General features: G+C 45.8%; 1 protein-coding gene across 1 annotated transcript in view; it reads left to right on the forward strand.

Annotated features, from left to right (window-relative positions):
* The first annotated feature begins 487 nt into the window (after positions 1-487).
* ELOVL5 (ELOVL fatty acid elongase 5) overlaps positions 488-22,101 on the forward strand; it is an 87,171-nt gene continuing 65,557 nt past the window's right edge. Inside the window, exons 1-3 of the mRNA XM_075340309.1 lie at positions 488-593; positions 8,858-8,924; positions 16,945-17,132. Of these exons, the coding sequence (XP_075196424.1) occupies positions 8,867-8,924; positions 16,945-17,132 (246 nt within the window). The 5' untranslated portion in view covers positions 488-593; positions 8,858-8,866. The remainder of the gene's footprint in view (positions 594-8,857; positions 8,925-16,944; positions 17,133-22,101) is intronic.

Raw genomic sequence — 22,101 nt, forward strand, 5'->3', positions numbered from 1 at the left:
TTCATTGGAAATCAGTCAGCAGCATGCGGAGCCCGTGAGGCAGGTCAGTGCCGGCACCCGGGCCGGCCTGTACATGGAGCGGCGGCACACACGGGCCATGAAGTTTCCTGGATTACGAGCGCTGCCTCCATCGTCCACATCCTGACTGATATCCGTTTTGTCACCATGTGACCTTGGAGCGCTGCCCCATTTTTGGGATCTGTGTACAGTAGGTTACCGTTTAATGATCACTTTGGAGGCTTTTCACAAAGCTGCTGTAGTCTTCAGTCTGCAGATACATGGATGTAGATGGGGGATACAAGTGATAACAGAGATGAGTTATGGCCGGTGTCCCAGCCGCTCCTCTCCCTCCCCGTCATCTGTCCCCGGTCCCGCCATCTCCCGCCTCCCCATCAGCCGAGCCTCCTCACGCGTCCCCGGCCCCCATCTCTGTGTGGCTGGGAGCGGCCGGACTCCACCTGGGGGCGGGGCTGTGGGGAACACACTGCCGGCCGGGGCTGGGCGGAGACCGGAGTCACACAGTCACCCAGCCCGAGCCGGGAGCCATCAGAAGTGACACCGCGGGAGACATAACGGGCGGCGGCCACAGAACGGTAATGAGCGGGGCTGCTCTGCGAGGTGTACGGAGGTCTCCTTGTGTAGGAAGAGGTGGGGTCAGACTGTGGTAGGGTGGTCCTGTGGTGGAGTCAGTATGAGTAGGGTGGTCCTGTGGTGGGGTCAGACTGGTAGAGTCAGTATGAGTACGGTGGTCCTGTGGTGGGGTCAGACTGGTGGAGTCAGTATGAGTACGGTGGTCCTGTGGTGGAGTCAGTATGAGTACGGTGGTCCTGTGGTGGGGTCAGATTGTGGTAGGGTGGTCCTGTGGTGCGGTCAAACTGTGCTGGGGTCAGATTGTGGTAGGGTGGTCCTGTGGTGGGGTCAGACTGGTGGAGTCAGTATGAGTACGGTGGTCCTGTGGTGGGGTCAGACTGGTGGAGTCAGTATGAGTACGGTGGTCCTGTGGTGGGGTCAGACTGGTGAGTCAGTATGAGTTGGGTGGTCCTGTGGTGGGGTCAGACTGGTGAGTCAGTATGAGTTGGGTGGTCCTGTGGTGGGGTCAGACTGGTGGAGTCAGTATGAGTACAGTGGTCCTGTGGTGGGGTCAGATTGTGGTAGGGTGGTCCTATGGTGGAGTCATAATGAATAGGGTGGTCCTGTGGTGGGGTCAGGCTGTGGTGGTGCTAGACTGTGTTGTTGTGGTGGGGTCAGGCTGTGGTAGATTGGTTGTGTGGTGGGGTGGTCCTGTGATGGGGTCAGGCTGCAGTGGGGTGGTCCTGTGGTGGGGTGGTGCTGCGGTGGGGTGGTCCTGTGATGGCGTCAGGCTGCGGTGGGATGGTCCTGTGGTGGGGTCAGCCTGTGGTAGGGTGGTCCCTCGGTGGGGTCAGGGTGAGGTGGTGCTGTGGTGCAGTCGTCCTGCACTGGTGTCAGGCTATGATGGATTGGTCTTGTGGAGTCAGGCTACATTGGGGTCAGGCTGCGGTGGGGTGGTCCTTCAGTGGGTCAGTCTTTCATGCAGTGCGGTAGGCCTTCAGTGGAGTCAGACTGTGGTGGGGTTATCTTTCAGTGGAATCAGGCTGCAGTGGGGTGGTCCGTAGGTGGGGTCAGGATTTGGTGGGATCAGGCTGCGGGGTGGTCAGGCTATGGTGGGGTTGTCCTTCAGTAGAGTGGTCCTGTGGTGGGGTAGTCCTGTGGTGAGATCATTCTGCAGTGGGGTAGTCCTTCGGTGGGGTCAGGATGTGGTGGGGTTAGGCTTTGGTGGGGTGGTCCTTCAGTGGGATGGTCCTGTGGTGGGATAATTTTGTAGTGGGGTCAGGCTTGCTTTGGTGGGGTTGTCAATCAGTGGGGTGGGATCATTCTGCGGTGGGGTGGTCCTTCAGTGGGGTCAGGTTGTGGTGCGGTGGTCCTGTGGTGGGGTGGTCCTGTGGTGGGGTGGTCCTGTGGTGGGGTGGTCCTATGGTGGGGTAGTCCTTCGGTGGGGTCAGGCTGTGGTGGGGTGGTCCTTCGGTGGGGTCAGGCTGTGGTGGGGTGGTCCTTCGGTGGGGTTAGCTTTGGTGGGGTGGTCTTTCAGTGGGATGGTCCTGTGGTGGGATAATTTTGCAGTGGGGTCAGGCTTTGGTGGGGTGGTCCTTCGGTGGGGTTAGGCTGTGGTGGGATGGTCCTGCGCTGGGGTCAGGCTGTGGTGGGATGGTCCTGCGCTGGGGTCAGGCTGTGGTGGGGTGGTCCTGCGCTGGGGTCAGGCTGTGGTGGGGTCAGGCTGTGGTGGGGTCAGGCTGTGGTGGGATGGTCCTGCGCTGGGGTCAGGCTATGTTCTCCCCTCAGGCAGACACGTTCCCTGCGACTCCCGGTGATGTCAGCCTCACTGACTCCCGCTATATATGGGCAGCGCTGCTCTCGCTTCCTCTTCTCCCCGCCCTCACCTCTGGTCTCGGCACTGTGCGTCCAATCAGAGCCCGCGCAGAGCTGCCACATGTCTCTTGTCCGCTGTCACTTGTCGCTCCGGCACTTGTCACATCTCTCTGGTAACGGACTGGTACCCGCCGCATCCGTCCTATGTTTCGTGCCCTGACGTTACTTCTAGAATATTCTTTGCCAGTCTCTGATCCTGTCTTACCCGTTTTAATGGTGCACGCTTTTAGCTTAGGAACCAATTAGATTTCAGCTTTCTTTTTCCATACAGCACTTAAGCTTCCCTCTGATTGGTTGAGAGCGTGCGGTTTCCTGTGTTTCCGGCAGCTGCAGGCAGCGCTGTGGTGTGGCCCTGAGCGCACCCCGCCGGCCATACTGGGGTTATCTGACAAGTGAGGCACCTGGTGAACACGCAGCAGCCCCTCTGTGCCTGTACATTGTTCTATTCTCTTCAGATTATGGAAAATATGCAGCTTTGAAAGCTTTTACATTAGGACTGATAAGCAGCTGCTATTGCTTGGGAAAGTGTAGCCGGCCATTCAGTGAGAGCCATGGGGCGGATTGTCTTGATAAATGACCAACAAACTTAAAGTTGTTTTCTGTAGCCTTCTGTAGTCTTCAGAGTTTACTTACTACTCTGGAGCCATGCCAGGAAGCGATGGTGTCCCGTCCATCAGTCATCTGACCCTTTATTTCTTTAATTTGTAACGATTCCAATGCGCTGTACTTTTTTTTTGTGTCATGTGACTGCTGCAGCCGATCAGTGGCTGCTGACTGACTTCAGCTTATTAGTTCTTCATTAGGTTAGCTCTGACAAAATAGTAAAAGCATCAGCCGCTGATCGGCTGCAGCGGTCACATGAGAAAAGAATATTATGTCACCCGCTGGGAAGAGGAGTGCCAACATCACTAAAAGGCCACTGCTGTAGGAAGTATACACTGGTTTTATTTTGTATGGGGCCATGAATTGAAAGTGGACAATCCCTTTAAGCCAACCATACACTAGAGATTTAAGGCAACTGAAAAGGCCACATTAAGGTTTTCCTTCACTTGCTCCTCCAATTTGTGCTTTTCTGGGCAGGCTAAGGAGGACCACACCGAGCTTTCCATTGTATGATATACTAGCTGTAGTACCCGGCGTTGCCCGGGATAGTAACTGTCTCTCTACCAGTCTCTCTGTCTGTCTGTCACTGTCTGTCTCTTTCCCTGTCTGTGTCTATAGCTCTGTGTCTCTCTCTGTTTTTGTATCAGTCTCTCTGTGTCTGTCTGTCTCTGTCTCTTTGGCTGTCTGTCGCTTTGCCATCTGTCTCTTTCCCCGGCTGTCTTTGCCTGTCTCTAGCTCTCTTTCCTGGCTGTCTCTCTCTGTCTCTTTTCCCGTCTGTCTCTTTCCCCGTCTGTCTGTCTTTCCCTGCATGTCTCTTTCCCTCTCTCTCTGGCTGTTTCCCTGTCTGTCTCTTTCCCTGGCTGCCTCCTACTCTTTCTGTGCCTATGTCTGTCTGCCTCTTTTTGTCTCTCTCTATCCTTCTCCCCACCTATATCATATTACTTCACACACAAGCTTCTTATACTATGAATGTCCTTTGTTCTTATAGCAACAACTTACAGCTGCTATTAATAACCCTATTAATAACCTATAACTCGCAGCTCAATTGACTTTAATGGAGGCAGTTTTTTTGGAGAGTAACTGTAAAGCGTGGGGTTAAATTTTCCCGTCAAACCATAGTCTATGATGTTCTCTGAGTCACATGGGGTGTCTGTGCAAAATTTCGTGATTGTAAATACAACGGTGCGGATTCCTTTAGCGGACACACACACACACACACACACACACACACAGTACAGACCAAAAGTTTGGACACACCTTCTCATTGAAAGAGTTTTCTTTATTTTCATGACTCTGAAAATTGTAGATTCACATTGAAGGCATCAAAACTATGAATTAACATATGTGGAATGAAATACTTAACAAAAAAGTGTGAAACAACTGAAAATATGTCTTAGGCTAAGTTCACATTTCCGCTAAAATCTATCAGTCACAATCCGCTGCTCTTGTAAACAACGGAATCCGTTTAGCGGATTCCGCTGCTCCCATAGACTTGTATGAGCAGCGGATTGTGACTGATGATGCTGCGTTGCACCCTCCGCCCGACTGATCAGTCGTGGAACGACTGACCGCCGGGCGGGGGGAACGCAGCATGTAACGTTTTTTGAGCAGCGAGATCCGTCGGATTTCGCTGCGCATGCTCTCTGGCTCCCTGCACACATCACCAGCTTTGGTTGGTTACCCGATATTTACCCTGGTTACGGTGCAAGGAGCCAGCGCTAAGCGGTGTAGGCCCGTAACCAAGGTAAATATCGGGTAACCAAGGTAAACATCGGGTGCTTTGCTGTTACCCGATATTTAGGCTGGTTACGTGTGCAGGGAGGCCGACACTTCCCTGCTCGGCCCCGCCCCCTCCCGCACTCCGCACATGTATGTACACACACACACCTGTCCCCAGCCATGCAGACAAGCACTGACACCCTCGTATGGCCCCGCCCCCCGCTCGGCTCCGCCCCCTCCCGCACTTTGCATGTGCACACACACATACATACATACACACATACATGCACATACACACACTCACTCACACATACACTCACCTGTCCCCAGCCATGCAGACCGCAGCACTTCCACTGACATCCTCAGCGCCTGGCCACGCCCCCCGCTCGGCTCCGCCCCCTCCCGCATTCAGCATGTGTGTATACACACACACACACTCTCTCACTCACTCACTCACCTGTCCTGCAGTCCCTGCGGCACTGACGTCCTCAGTGCCACGGCCCCGCTCGCTCCCCTCCCCCCCGAACTCCGCCCCCCGCACACAACGGAATCCGACAAAGAATTCTGTTCTTTGTCATCCGTTGTACAGCGTTGAACAGCGCATCAGTCACATGCGTCAAGCGACGCATGTGACTGATACAAAACAACGGAAATGTGAACTTAGCCTCATATTCTAGGTTCTTCAAAGTAATCACCTTTTGCTTTGATTACTGCTTTGCACACTCTTGGCATTCTCTTGATGAGCTTCAAGAGGTAGTCACCGGAAATGGTTTTCACTTCACAGGTGTGCCCTGTCAGGTTTAATAAGTGGGATTTCTTGCCTTATAAATGGGGTTGTGACCATCAGTTGTGTTGTGCAGAAGCCTGGTGGATACACAACTGATAGTCCTACTGAATAGACTGTTAGAATTTGTATTATGGCAAGAAAAAAGCAGCTAAGTAAAGAAAAACGAGTGGCCATCATTACTTTAAGAAATGAAGGTCAGTCAGTCCGAAAAATTGGGAAAACTTTGAAAGTGTCCCCAAGTGCAGTGGCAAAAACCATCAAACGCTACAAAGAGACTGGCTCACATGAGGACCGCCCCAGGAAAGGAAGACCAAGAGTCACCTCTGCTGTGGAGCATAAGTTTATCCGAGTCACCAGCCTCAGAAATCGCAGGTTAACAGCAGCTCAGATTAGAGACCAGTTCAATGCCACACAGAGTTCTAGCAGCAGACACATCTCTAGAACAACTGTTAAGAGGATACTTTGTGCAGCAGGCCTTCATGATAAAATAGCTGCTAGGAAACCACTGCTAAGGACAGGCAACAAGCAGAAGAGACTTGTTTGGGCTAAAGAACACAAGAAATGGACATTAGACCAGTGGAAATCTGTCCTTTGGGCTGATGAGTCCAAATTTGAGATTTTTGGATCCAACCACTGTGTCTTTGTGCGACGCAGAAAAGGTGAACGGATGGACTCTACATGGCTGGTTCCCACCGTGAAGCATGGAGGAGGTGTGATGGTGTGGGGGTGCTTTGCTGGTGACACTGTTGGGGATTTATTAAAAAATGAAGGCATACAGAACCAGCATGGCTACCACAGCATCTTGCAGCGGCATGCTATTCCATCTGGTTTGCGTTTAGTTGGACCATCATTTATTTTTCTACAGGAAAATGACCCAAAACACACCTCCAGGCTGTGTAAGGGTTATTTGACTAAGAAGGAGAGTGATGGGGTGCTTTGCCAGATCACCTGGCCTCCACAGTCACCAGACCTGAACCCAATCGAGATGGTTTGGGGTGAGCTGGACCGCAGAGTGAAGGCAAAAGGGCCAACAAGTGCTAAGCATCTCTGGGAACTCCTTCAAGACTGTTGGAAGACCATTTCCGGTGACTACCTCTTGAAGCTCATCAAGAGAATGCCAAGAGTGTGCAAAGTAGTAATGAAAGCAAAAGGTGGCTACTTTGAAGAACCTAGAATATAAGACATACTTTCATTTGTTTCACACTTTTTATACTTTTTATTTAAGTATTCCATTCCACATGTGATAATTCATAGTTTGATGCCTTCAATGTGAATCTACAATTTTCAGAGTAATGAAAATAAAGAAAACTCTTTGAATGAGGTGTGTCCAAACTTTTGGTCTGTACTGTACATACATACACTCAGCTTTATATATTAGATATTATGTACCACTCTTTCAGGCATTGTACTTTTTTCAACACAGGAAGGACAAACAGTATTCATCTGTTTGCATTACTATGCAAATCATACAGGCGTCTATCAAACACCACATGGAGCAGGGCTGAGTAATTCATTTTCCTGAGGGCCCACGTGAGAGACTGTGACTGTTGTGGAGTGCCAAACCAATAAGCTCAAATTAATTTTTCTCAAAATTATTATTAACATATATTATTATTTTATATTGATATTTATTGTATCACTTAACATTGAGCATTAGTTATGCTGACATCCCCCTATATACCAAATTATCTCCCACACAGGCCTGTACATACTGTGTTTAGGAGGCCTGTGTAAGCTCATACTGTATCAGTACCACACAGCCCTCCTACATACAGTATGTGCCCCCACACAGGCCCCTACATATGTTATGAGCCCACACAGTCTCCCTAAATACAGCATCAGCCCCACACAGTTGTCTATATACAGTACAAGTACCCTTATATACAGTATGATCCCCCACAAAGTCCCCCTATATACAGTATGAACCCCTTCACAGCCCACCCTGTATACAGCTTAAGCCCCAACAGAACTTCCTTATACACTGTATGAGCACCCACATGCCATGTGTCTCCTTATACACACAGTATGACCACCACATAGTCCCCTAAAGGCAGTATGAGCCTTGCAGATAGCCCCAATATCCAGATTGAGCCCCTACTTAGCCCCCTTATATAGAGTATGAGCCCCCACACAGTATCCCTATAATGTATGAGCCCCCATACAGTCTTACTATATAAAGTAAGAGCCATCGCACAGCCTCTTTATACAGTTTGTGCCCACACATAGCTTCTTTATACACAGATGAGCCACCACACAGTCCCTCCATATACAGTATAAGCCCCAAAAGCCTCCTTATACACTGTATAACCCCCACTTTACTCCGAAATGCAGTATGGGCCCCCAGATAGCCTCAATATACAGTATGAGCCCCAACACAGTCATTCTATACAGAGTAATAGGCCTTGCATATCCACTTTAAACACAGTATGACTCCCCCATATGACCCCTGTATATACAACATGAGCCTCAACATAGCTTCCTTATACACAGTATGAGATCCAAATATTCTCCTTTTACACAGTAAGAGCCACCTCATAGTCCCCTATATACAGTATGAGGCCCCAAATAGTCTCCTCATACACAGTATGAGCCCATAAATAGTCTCCTTATACAGAGTAGAGCCTTCTTTACTAACAGTATGTGCCCTTGCAGAGCCCTCCTATATACATTATCAGCCCCATGTAGCCCCTATATATAGTATGATTCCCACATAGCCTCCTATATACATTATCCGCCCCATATAACCCCTTTATATAGTATGAGCCTGCACACAGCCCTTATATGTATGGCCACACATCTCACATAGCCACATCTGCCATAGAGGCCTTATACAGTAGGATGTGTACTGCGACGTATTCTAGTGACTGCAGATATAGCCAAACACAGGGGGCCTCACTTTGAGAACGGCTATTCTTCCCTGTCCTGTGGTGGGAGAAGGCTCTGTTCTGTTCCAGCATTCTGATGTTTGACATCCACACCGTCCTTTATGTAAATTTGTGTTCGCCAATTCCATTTTTTTGTTTTATTTTTCCTGAAAGGGGTCATCAAAAAGCGGGCCAATGAAGGGAATGCAATAAAATTATAAAAGAAGCAATTCTGTCCTGATAAATCGTTCTCCGTCCATGACATGTGACCACCACTGAGGCTAGTGATTGGCTGCAGCGGTGAGGCATGACTATGTGATGCTTCTTGTTTGTAATTGTATGACACTCCCCTAGATTGCATCTTTTTATTTCTTGATCCTAGGCAACCCCTTGAAGATTTTCTTTACCAATTTAAAAACATATTGTACTTGCCTTGTAGGTTTAAGGAATGGAGGCCATGGATAAAGCAGTGAATGGATTTTTAGACAACCTGCTTGGACCACGAGGTAAAATGCTTCGATATTTGTAGATTTTTACTATATTAATGTATTTTCTGACTGTCCTAGACGCCCACACATTTGGGGCAGCAGCCGAATATGACCAATGTATGTCGCAGAACACCGCGGCTTCATACAATATTTACTGCCAGCTGATCAGGGGAGTTGCTGGATGTCAGACCCCCCCATCACATATTCAGGACCTATTTGACACATAGGTCATCAATAGTTTAGCCCCAGATAACCCCCTTAAATCCTCTAAGGCCCACTTTATTGAATATACTAAGATGCAGGCATCATTTTCTGCAGGACAAACTCATAATCGCGCTGATTTTGTTGTGGATTCGTCTCTGCAGGTTCAAAGAGCAGACTAAAATAAAAAGCAATATACTCACATTACCAAGCACTTACTGTGCCACTGACGCCTGTGATCGGCAGAGGCGGTCACTGTAAACACACCACATGATTGGTGGCAGCTATTAAATAAAGTCAGACAGGGCGTCCGGGGAGCAGAAGGGAATGGTTAAAATCAGTATAGTGTTTTCTTAGTTTAGATGATTAGCTGCCCATAGGGCGTTGGACGTAATCAGGAACACAATCTGCAGTATCTACATGTGGATTTTGTCTTGTCCTCTGAAGACAATACTCAAAATAAAATAAATAATCCCACAAGCAAATTTGACATGTATATTGAAGCGATTTACATTTCTGGGTTGTTACATGAGAGCTAGTGATGGCAGATCACACATCTGATGGGAAGAGACGTCTGGAGAGGCAACACTTTAGAACAAGGGGCAGCTTACCCACTACATATTATGGGGGTCTGACAATAAATGAAGGAATGAAGATCACAGCCTGAAAGGTAGTGCAGCTTTTAATTACTTGGATCAATGTGTGGAATCACAGCCCTATAGGAAAAGTGTCGTGGTAAATAACATTCTCCTTTTATTATATTTTCCTTGTAGTCAGAAATATTTTCACCATTTAAATTAAAGGGACTGTATTGTCAGAAAATGCTCTGTTGTTTGAATCAAGTTTTTTTTTTTTATTAATAGTTATTCAAGCTTAAAGGGAACCTGTCACCTAGAATATGCGTTCTGACCTATCAGCAGACGCATGTGTGCCCTAATTACACCTCCCTACCCATCCCTGTTCTGTAAAATTGTATAATATGAAAGTAATAAACGTTTTATTACCTTCATATTTTCTATGTAAATAGCAGGGTATTTGGTCCCATGGGTGGCGCCTTGCCCTATGGAGGTCTGCATACTGTCCGTGGTATCACGCCTCTGTGGGCGTGATACCATGGAGTCACATGGAGTCCCCGTCACTCATTCTATCCTGCGTGCGTTTATACTTACCATTGCGGCAGGCTTCTCTTCCGGGTTCTCCTTATCAGTTTCAGACGCCGGTGAGTGAACACCCGGAAAAGAAGCCTGCCACAATGCGCGCAGGATAGAATGAGCGACGGGGACATCGCTCATGTGACTCCATGGTATCACGCCCACAGGGGTGTGATATCACGGAAAGTATGCAGACGTCCATAGGGCAAGGCGCCACCCATGGGACCAAATACCCTGCTATTTACATAGGAAATATGAAGGTAATAAAACGTTTTTTTTTTTTTATTTCATATTATACAATTTTACAGAACAGGGATGGGTAGGGAGGTGTAATTAGGGCACACATGTGTCTGCTGAAAGGTCAGAACGCATATTCTGGGTGACAGGTTCCCTTTAACAAATGATCATTTATCCCCTGGATAGCTGATAACTGTTAGATCAATGTGGTTTTGACCTCTGAGACCCCCAGCAAGGCACCATGTCATCATAACCCCTTTCTGCAGAATGGCAATCAGGAGTGTTCATCTGCCCTGCCTCTTTAGGAATCATTCAGACAAGCATATTATATTTGTGCTGCCTTAGTAAAAATCAAACAATGATCTATCCAATGCTATTCAATATGGCCGTTCAGGTGAAAAGTAGCAGTATTCTCCACCCTATATCAGATGAGACTCACCTATACAAGTCTGTGGGTGTGCAAAAAAATAAATCATTAGGTATATAAAAAACATAGATTTCTAACTCAAACATAACATTTAATAATTATATTAAAATGATCTGTAACCACAAATTATATTGATAAAACAAACCGGTGCCTTGGTGATTTATCTAGCCACATTGGATAATTATCGGTCTCCTGATGAACCAGAGTTGGGGAAATGCGTTGAGGCATGAGGCGATGATAAGATAAGTGGTTATATAGACTGTCCCTGCTTATGCTGTGGTTTTCCACTGGTGAGCTCCTGAAATTTTTAGGAAGTTTTTTGAACCCGGGTATTGAACTTCTATCACTTTATGTAATGCGCACTGCACTTTAACTTTGGTTGTATGGATTTACAGGGTAATAGCAGGAACAGTTGTCGGTGAGTGCGGGCGCCATATCGTACATCTAGGGTGCCAACCTCCACGGCTTGGTAGGGCACAGGAGGGAGTGGATATTGTAGGGATTTTTTCCTCCTCTCCGCTGTGCACTGGTTTATTTTATCAATATAATTTGTGGTTACAGACCATTTTAATAGAATTATTAAATGTTATGTTTTAGTTAGAGATCTATTTTTTGTGCAAAAAAATAAATCAGAACCTATACGGATCATGATTATAGCGTCCAAAATGTTATGGTCTCTTTGCCGTTAATAATATAGGGAACTGCATTTGATCATACATGTGCAGATGGCACACTAATGACAACACGGCAAATTTTCATATGCTTGTCTGACTTTGGCCTTCTGTGTGTGTCTTGTCCAGATCACAGGTTCCTATGATCCATGAGGCTGCCTGGTGTAAAGTATATCTCTAAATGCTGTTAACAAAATCTCTGGCACGGTAATTGCCTCCATAATTATGTACAGTGCCTTGCCAAAGTATTTGGCCCCCTTGAATTTTTCAACCTTTTCCCACATTTCAGACTTCAAACATAAAGATAAAAATTCAAATTTTATAGTGAAGAATCAACAACAAGTGGGACACAATTGTGAAGTTGAACAAATTTATTGCTTATTTTATACTTTTGTAAAAAAGAATAAACTGAAAAGTGGGCCGTGCAATATTATTCGTCCCCTTTGCTTTCAGTGCAGCAAACTCACTCCAGAAGTTTCAGGATCTCTGAATGATCCAATGTGGTCTTAAATGACTAATGATGATAAATATAATCCACCTGTGTGTAAACAAGTCTCCATATAAATGCACTTGCTCTGTGATAGCCTCAGTGTTCTGTTTAAAGCACAGATAGCATCATGAAGACCAAGGAACACAACAGGCAGGTCCGTGATACTGTTCTGGAGAATTTTAAAGCTGGATTTGGTTACAAAAAGATTTCCGCAACTTTAAACATCCCAAGAAGCACTGAGCAAGTGATCATATTGAAATGGAAGGAGTATCATACCACTGCAAATCTACCAAGACCTGGCCGTACCTCAAAAATGTCATCTCAAACAAGAAGACTGATCAGAGATGCAGCCAAAAGATCCATGATCACTCTGAATGACCTGCAGAGATCTACAGCTGAGGTGGGAGAGTCTGGCCATAAGACAACAATCAGTCGTACACTGCACAAATATGGCCTTTATGGAAGAGTGGCAAGAAGAAAGCTATTTCTCAAAAATATCCATAAAACTGTTGTTTAAAGTTTGCCATAAGCCACCTGAGAGACACACCAAACGTGGAAGAAAGTGCTCTGGTCTGATGAAACCAAAATCAAACTATTTGGGCACAATGCCAAACGATAAGTTTGGCGTAAAAGCAACACAACTCATCACTCTGAACACACCATCCCCACTGTCAAACATGGTGGTTGCAGCATCATGGTTTGGGCCTGCTTTTCTTCAGCAGAGCAGGGAAGATCGTTAAAATTTGATGAGAAGATGGATGGAGCCAAATACAGGATCAGTCTTGAAGAAAATCTGTTGGAGTCTGCAAAAAACCTGAGACTGGGATGGAGATTTGTCTTTCAACAAGACAATGATCCCAAACATAAAACAAAATCTACAATGGAATGGTTCACAAATAAATGTATCCAGGTGTTAGAATGGCCAAGTCAGACCTAAATCCCATCGAGAATCTGTGGAAAGAGCTGTAAATGCTGTTCACAAATGCTCTCCATCCAACCTCACTCAGCTCCAGTTGTTTGCAAAGGAAGAATGGGCAAGAATTTCAGTCTCTCGATGTGCAAAACTGATAGACACATACCCCAAGTGACTTGCAGCTGTAATCACAGCAAAAGGTGGGGCTACAAAGTATTAACTTAAAGCGCACGAATAATTTTGCACGCCCCCAATTTCCAGTTTATTATTTTTTATAAAAGTTTAAAATAAGCAATCAATTTCATTCAACTTCACAATTATGTCCCACTTGTTGTTGAATCTTCACCATGAAATTGAATTTTTTTTTATCTTTATGTTTTGAAGCCTGAAATGTGGGAAAAGGTTGAAAAATTCAAAGGGGCCGAATACTTTCGCAAGGCACTGTATACAAAATAGAATAAAGAAAAAAATCATGTATTAGTATCCTGTTTGAGTTAGTGAAAAATAACGTGATACATTCCTTTTATCATAGACATTTTGCCTCACATCCATCAGCGTATAAGGAGACCACTGCTGTACTAACTAGAAGCAATGGCTCACTTTTACTGCTGACGTTGCCCTTTGAAGGCACCTTTGCATGACGGCTGTGTCAGCACATATTAACCTTGTGAGGCAGCTGTACATTAAGACCCAGGAGCACAGCTCTCTCAGCCCTCTAGACTTTTACTCCTGATCTTGACGTTCCTTGACATTATGAAGCCATCACAAAGCCCGATGCCACTTTCTTTTTATTCTTGCGTGATGTTTATCTAAGCATGGCATGAGTGTGGGTCGTATATCTGCTGGTGGAGGATTTGGACATAGCAATGCAGAACAGCTAGTTGTATGTGTTAGGAATCGTGCCGTTATTGAGTAGTATCCACTGTGCTTACACATATTATTTCTGTAACTATACTGTGAATAAAAGTAAATATACAGTGGGAGAAATAAGTATTTTATCCCTTGCTGATTTTGTACGTTTGCCCACTGACGATCATGAACAGTCTATAATTTTAAGGGTAGGTTAATTTTAACAGTGAGAGATGGAATATCCAAAATAAAATCCAGAAAATCACATTGATATAATTTACACAATTTCTTTGCATTTTTCAGAGAAATAAGTATTTGATCTCCTACCAACCACTAAGGGCCGTTTCACACATCTGGCATTTCGCCGGCTTGCCGGATCCAGCACACTCCAGTACAGTGCAATACAGTAGAATGGCATCACTTCAACCTCCGGTCACATACTGTCATGTGACCATAGCATGTGACCGTAGCATGTGACCGGATGTTGCCGCAATGCCATTGTACAGTTTGCAAAATGCTGGATGTGTGAAATGGTCTTAAAGCTGGGTTCACACTAAGCGACAGCGACGTCGCTGTTACGTCACCATTTTCGGTGACGTAACAGCGACCTTGTAAGTCGCTGTTATGATCGCTGCTTAGCTGTCAAACACAGCAGAAGCAGCGATCATAACGTCGCTACATGTGCAGAGAGCAGGGAGCCGCGCTTAGCGCTGGCTCCTTGCTCTCCTAGGTACAGTACACATCGGGTTAATTAACCCGATGTGTGCTGCAGCTACATGTCACAGTGCAGAGAGCAGGGAGCCGCGCGCACTGCTTAGCGCTGGCTCCTTGCTCTCCTTGCTACAGTATACATCGGGTTAATTACCTGATGTGTACTGCAGCCACATGTGCACAGAGCAGGAGCCGGCGCTGGCAGCAAGGGCGGAGGCTGGTAACGAAGGTAAATATCGGGTAACCAGGGAAAGGTCTTCCCTTGGTTACCCGATGTTTACGCTGGTTACAGCTTACCGCAGCTGCCAGACGCCGGCTCCTGCTCCCTGCTCGCTTCATTTCGTCGCTCTCTCGCTGTCACACACAGCGATGTGTGTGTCACAGCGGGAGAGTGACGATCAAAAAATGAAGCTGGACATTCAGCAACGACTGGCGACCTGACAGCAGGGGCCAGGTCGTTGCTGGATGTCACACACAGCGACGGGACGTCGCTGCAACGTCACAGAAAATGGTGACGTAGCAGCGACGTCGTTGTCGCTGTGTGTGACACCAGCCTAAGAGTTCTGGCTCCTGCAGACCACTTACACGCTCCTAATCAACTCGTTACCTTCATTAAAGACAGCTGTCTTCAATTGTCCCCTGTATGAAAGACTCCTGTCCACACTCAATTAATCAGTCAGACTCTAACCTCTACAACATGGGCAAGACCAAAGAGCTTTTCACCGGATTGACGGATCCAGCACACTCCAGTACTGTGTTAATACTGTAAAATGGCATCTTGGCAAGCTCCGGTCACATGACAGCATGTGACCAGAGGTTTCCGCAATGCCATTGTACTGTATACACTGTACTGGAGTGTGCCGGATCCGTCAATCCGGCGAAATGCCGGATGTGTGAAACGGCCCTAAGGATGCATAAAAGAAATCAGAACCTATACGGATCATGATTAGGAGCGTCCAAAATGTTACAGCCTCTTTGCCATTCATAACATAGGGAACTGCATTTGTTCGTACATGTGCAGATAACACACTAATTACAACACGGATGAAAATCAGCCTACGTTTCCCTTTAGTTCAACTAATATGCCATTGATGGCTCACAGCCAAAGCACATGCTCCATCACCTGTCCACAGGTTGGGTGTCCGACCTCAGGGAACCCCACCGATTCTGAGAACGTGGGTGATAATTATCTGCTATGTGAATGGAGCAGTGGTGCACACGTATCTTTTGGATGACGGTTATGAGATACTCATGCGCACTACCTCTCCATTAACACAGGGTGGAGGCCCAGCAATCATACAGTTATCACTTAAACATGCTATAACTGTCCATTTGAAAAACCCGTTTAAAATGTTTCGGAAACTACTAATGCTTTAATTTGTTACATCTATCTTGCAAAATCAGGATGCCGCAGTATAGCAGCCCTTATGGCTGTCAGGTGTCCATGTAACCTGATCCAACTACGGACTGTAAAGCTGTGTGCGCAAAGTGTGTTTTTATCGCATTTTTTTGGGCAGTTTTTCCACCCCCGAATGCATGGAAAACATCAAAAATGAATAAAAAAAAAACATTTTTTCTGCTAAGAGATGCAGATTTGGTGCAGAAATTTCTGCAATCATATACTCAGCCTAGTGCTCAGAGTGCCCATGGATTTGTTGACCTTGAGTCAACAGCCTCATAGGCATATATGAGGATGTTGAGTTGGGGCAGCTAGGCTCGCGGCCAGTCCGTGCCTCACAGTCCGTGCCTCGTCTGTCTATCACACAGGTCTGAATTTAGCCCTAGAGCTAGTACAATCCTGTGTGGCACATATGCCCAATCATCCAGTGATACCATTGCCGTTCAGGAGTCTTAGCTGTAATTAGGTTGTCTCCCAGCTTTCCTACGAACAGATATGAGAAAGAAATGGCTGAATAGAAACTTACATAACCTGACAGCCGAGGACAGCTCAAAGACAATTATGTCTGGGGGATTTTTACTTGTCAAACACTGGTTATACCGTTAGCGGTTACAGTATAAAGTTTCTTCCATTTATTTTATTTTTATTACTTTTTTGCCAGTTTCATTTAGCTTTTTTTTTTCTATTAAAAACAAATATAAAGCTACAGTAGGTTTGGATGCCTGGACACTATGGGGGACTTCATCGAATGGACTGGAGAACATTTCTGCTTATATTTACCCTTTATTTTGTGAAATAATTTTAATATTTTGGGACTTTCTAGTTTCAAAAAGTTGGCGGAGCTGATGTAAGCTTGTGACTGCAGCGGATGAGCATCTGACCGGACATTTTTCCCCAGATGTTACTTCTCCTAAGCTCATGACAACCGTTAACAATGTAATAATTTGTGCTTTCTAAAGTCTCTAGTGTCTCTTCCTTTTACATTTCAGACCCACGGGTGAAAGGATGGTTCATGTTAGACAATTACATCCCCACCTTTGTGTGCACAGTCCTGTATTTATTAATTGTATGGAATGGACCGAAATACATGAAGAACAGACAACCCGTGTCCTGCAGGGGGATTCTGGTGGTTTATAACCTTGGCCTCACGCTGCTCTCACTGTACATGTTTTATGAGGTAAGTCTGTGAATGCCCACAGTTATTATATCGCTTTCATTGATGACTCTTCACTGGCAGTCATTGGTTTGACATTTCAGGAGGAGAGAAATGGAACTATGGTACTCCGCCCTAAGTTATCATTTACAATTCTACATAGGCTTCTTTCACACATCCACATAAAGCACACACGTGTTTCACGGTCCGTGGTGTAGGTACATATGTGTGTGTGCATGTATTGGTGTGTCTGCTCTACATGTGCTATCTGAGGTTCATCCGGATAGCACATGGACAGTATGGGCTGGTATACTTACCTGTCCCCGGCGCTGCTGTCTCCCGCGCTGCTGTTACTTCTAGGTCTGCGATGAGTGCAGTGAATATGCAATGAGTGGCTCTGGAAGTAACAGCACAGGCAGAGACAGCAGTGCAGGAGACAGATAAGTATAACAATTCTTTATTGTTATGTGTACACGTGTTTTCTCTTGTACGTGTCACACTGATCACATCAGTGTACGGCCTGTCTGACCCCGCATTTTGCCGGAGAAAAACGGACATATAACCGTGTGGAGCACACGGACACGTGTGTGCTTCACATGGCTACCCGGTCCATGTCAGAAAACGGATGTGTGCGGAAATCCATTGAATTTAATGGTTCTTCATTTGTCCGTGTCTCCGGTACGTGTGAATATGGACATCACACGTAGCCAAAAAACACTGACGTGTCAAAGAAGCCTTAAAGGGAGTTTTCTAATCTCAATATACTGCGACTGCAAAAGTCTAGGTGATGGCAGATTTCCAGCTTGAGTTCGTGGTCACATGCACACTTATTATTAAATATTATACAATATTTTATTGCGAGAAGCTAGTTGGTATGTGACTGCCTCTACCTGACCACTCGCCCAGGCTAGAAATACCGTGTTTTTCCAAAAATAAGATACTGCCTTATACATTTTTTACCGCCCAAAAAAGCACTACGGCTTATTTTTGGAGGAGGTCTTATTTTTGGAGAAACATGTTAGGGGTAAGTTTACCCCCCTACCCAGGAGACTCATACTTACCAGACCCGGACGTCTGCGTGGCTCCCAGATCCTTTATGTGATCTCCGGTGGTTGCTGCACGCCGTTTTTCCCTGCTGCTGGCTGACTCTGACACACACAGACACACACACACACGCTGACACACACGCTGACACACACGCTGACACACATGCTGACACACATGCTGACACACATGCTGACACACATGCTGACACACACGCTGACACACACGCTGACACACACGCTGACATACACGCTGACACACAATCCAGCCTTACCGAATACTTCTGGCCTCAGAGAATGATGGGAGGAAGTCACGTGTCTGGCTGCAGGTCCTTGCGCTGCACTGCACAGCCTCTCAGAATTCTGCCGGCCAGAAGAAATCGGTGTCGCTGGATGTCGTGAGTATGTGTGTTATGCAATGTGTGTGTGATCCGATCTTTGTGTGTGTGAGATCGGATGTTTGTGTGCGATCTGATTGTGTGTGTTTGTGAGATCGGATGTTTGTGTGTGAGATCTGATGTGTGCAAGTGAGAGCTGATGAGTGCGACTATGTGATCTGATGTGTGCGGGTAAGAGCTGATGTGTGCGGGTGAGAGCTGATGAGTGCGACTATGGGATCTGATGTGTGCGGATAAGAGCTGATGTGTGCGGGTAAGAGCTGGTGTGTGCGTGTGTGATCGGATGTGTGCAGGGGTGCGATCACGGCAGGTCCTGCCCTCAGCATCGGGTGAGTGATTGCGGGGTGCCGCTGTCTATAATGAAAATCCCTGCCAGGGCTTATTTTTGGGGGTGGGCTTATTTTTGAAAAACACGGTAGACAGTGTACATACCAGACACATAATATAAATTCTGAAGCACATGTTTTGTATGGCACTCTGTAATAGAAATCTATATCCTAATAACAAAGAGTGCTGATGATAATTTTATATCTGTAGCGCAAACATATTCCACAGCATTTTACACTTCTGAGATATGTCCTAAAAATATCAGACACTACAGAGTAATACATTATTCAAGCATTCAAACAAGAACTTATAATATATGAGAAAATAGGGGTGGTACAAAGGTATACATTTCTTGTAGTGTATGGTCCAGATACTTGTATCTTCATAATAAATGGGAGTGTTCATTTAAAGCTATGTTACACAGTCACACTTAGAATTAACTGGTATATCTGGGACATCGCATTCCAAAGATTTGGGGCAGCACAAGAAAAGTCTTAAGGGTGCTTTACACGCTGCAACATCGCTAACCATATATCGTCTGGGTCACGGTGTTTGTGACGCACATCCAGCGTCGCTAGCGACATCGCAGCGTGTGACAGCTAGGAGCGACGATCAATGATCGCAAAAACGGCAAAAATCATTGATCGTTGACACGTCGCTGCAAATCATAATGTCGTTGGTGGTTCATGACGCTGGTTGTTCGTCGTTCCTGCGGCATCACACATCGCTATGTGTGACAGCACAGGAACGACAAACATCTCCTTACCTGCGTCCACTGGCAATCAGGAAAGAAGGAGGTGGGCGGGATATTCCGGCCGCTCATCTCCGCCCCTCCGCTTCTATTGGACGGCTGCCGTGTGACGCTGCTCGAACCACCCCCTTAGAAAGGAGGCGGATCTCCGGCCACAGTGACGTCGCATGGAAGGTAAGTCCGTGTGACGGGTGTTAGCGATGTTGTGCATCACGGGCAGTGACTTGCCCGTGACTCACAACCGACGGGGGCGGGTACACTCGCTAGCGATATCGGTAACGATATCGCAGCATGTAAAGTGCCCTTTAGAGATGAGAGTGGAAGGTTCGGATTATAGATGATGTTAGTCTTAGATCATTAGGAAAGCGGAGAACACAGGTGAGGTGGGAGACTGAAATGAAGGAGGAGATGTAAAGTGGTGCAAAACTGTGGAAAGCTGTATGGATGATTGTGATGAGGATTTCTTGCATTCTGTACTAAGCAGAGAGCACAGATTAGGGTGATAGACAAAGATAAGGGAGGAGATGAAGGGTCAACTATGGAGAGTTTTGTGGGCGAGAGAGAAATTTATATTGGACTTTGTAGCGGATGTGCAACTAGTGCAATGGCTGGCACATGTAGAGGCGTTAGTGTAGCAGATGTACAGAAATATGAACATGGCTGCTGCATTCAGAATAGATTAGAGAGAGGAGAGTTTATTGAGCGGTCAACTGATTGGTAAAGAGTTGCAGTAATCGAGACAAAGCAAGTAGTGACCATTAGATTTAGCTGTTAGTAGATCATTAGAGGCTTTAGTCAGGGCAGTTTATGTAAGAGTGTAAAGAGCAGAAACCGGATTGTAAAGGGTCAAGAAGAGGGTTATCTGAGAGATAGAGGATTAGAGAAGAGTGGACCAAACTTCTCAGGATTCTAGTCATGAAGGGGAGGGAGATAGGTCTGTAGTTAGCAGAGCCATTCTGGTTGAGGGATGGGTTCTTTAGTTATGATGACATGTCTGAAAGAGAAAGGAAAGTTACCAGAAGAAAGAGAGCAGAAGGTAATTTAGTTAGGTGGGACATGATGGCCAGGGAGAGGTACTGTAGGAGGTATGAGAGAATAAGGTCACTCGTAGTATGGTGAGAAGAGAGGGGCCTGGTAGAGACTGGATGAAGTATGGGAAGGGAGGGGATCCGAGATATTCAGGCTTTGGAATATAAATTCCACAATGTACAAAGAACACAATATTGTGGAATACAACAGAATCTGCAAGTGAAGAATTGGAAAAAAAAAAAAGATGGAGGAGGATGCATATGTATATGGTATAAAGTGTCTATGCATATTATGTTTATTATTACAAGTGGATAGATTAAGGACGTCGGGCTGAATGGACACTACTCCTCCACTGCTGATTCCTCTGGTCACAGGAGGGCTTCTATCGGGCCCAAAGCATCCAGACCCTTAGGCTAAGAACGCACTTTGCGTTGCCCTAGGTGCAGTTCTAAACGCATGTTTTGGGCTTAATTGATTTGACCAAAGTTGCCTTTTCCAGAAATTTAGCGCTAAAAACGCATGCGTATTTACCGCGTTTTAGATGCGTTTTCAGCGCTTTTCACCTGCTTTTCCACCTGCGTTTTGACAGATGCGTTTTGAACATCAAGACACTGCTGAATAAAGTTTAATTTGTCAAACAGTGAAAAAAAGAGAACAAAAAAAGGAATACATACATAATTTCAGAAATAAAACATAAAATAGAAATATTTAATAAAATTATAGCGATAATATACTATTTATTGGAAAAATAGCAATAAATTATTAATTTTCTTTAATTTAATTGTCAGACTATGTGTGTGTGTAAAGGGACATATGAAATCATTATTTTGATGTCCAAAACGCATGTTTTCTGCACTGAAAAAGCAGGTAAAACACAGAAATTTGCTGGAATCTTGATTTTTTCCATTTCTCATTGACTCCAATGTTAGCAAAACGCACCCAAAATGGTAAAAACTGACATGCTGCTTCTTTGAACGCATGGTTTTTGCCACAAAATATGCAAATTAAACGCAGCGTTTAGAAACGCAAAGTGCGGTCAGGAAATAGTCAATGGAAAATGATGATCATGGAAAACCAAAACGCAGGCCATTTGGCATGAAAACGCTGCAGCTCAAAACGCTGCAGAAACGCAGGTAAAAACGCAAAGTGCGTTCTCACCCCTATGGAAAGGCACCGTCCAGTGTGACCCCCTACAGCTTCCAAGTGTAAGTGTCACATGAAACAGGAGGTCACCACAGGAGTCCAGGATGCCGTGGGCCGGCGTAGGAGCCCTGTTAGGATCCGAGGAATCGCCAGCAAAGGTGAGTATTTTATTTTCCTCTCATTACCAGTCTGCAATTTTCAGCGTGATACATATGTTCTTGTGCAGATTTACCACTGCTGACTTCCCTGGTGGTACTTGTGTATTTGCTGTGGGAGTTTTCTCCTCACATTTTCAATATTTT

This window comes from Anomaloglossus baeobatrachus, chromosome 3 (assembly GCF_048569485.1).
Source record: "Anomaloglossus baeobatrachus isolate aAnoBae1 chromosome 3, aAnoBae1.hap1, whole genome shotgun sequence".
NCBI classification, from domain to species: Eukaryota; Metazoa; Chordata; class Amphibia; order Anura; family Aromobatidae; genus Anomaloglossus; species Anomaloglossus baeobatrachus.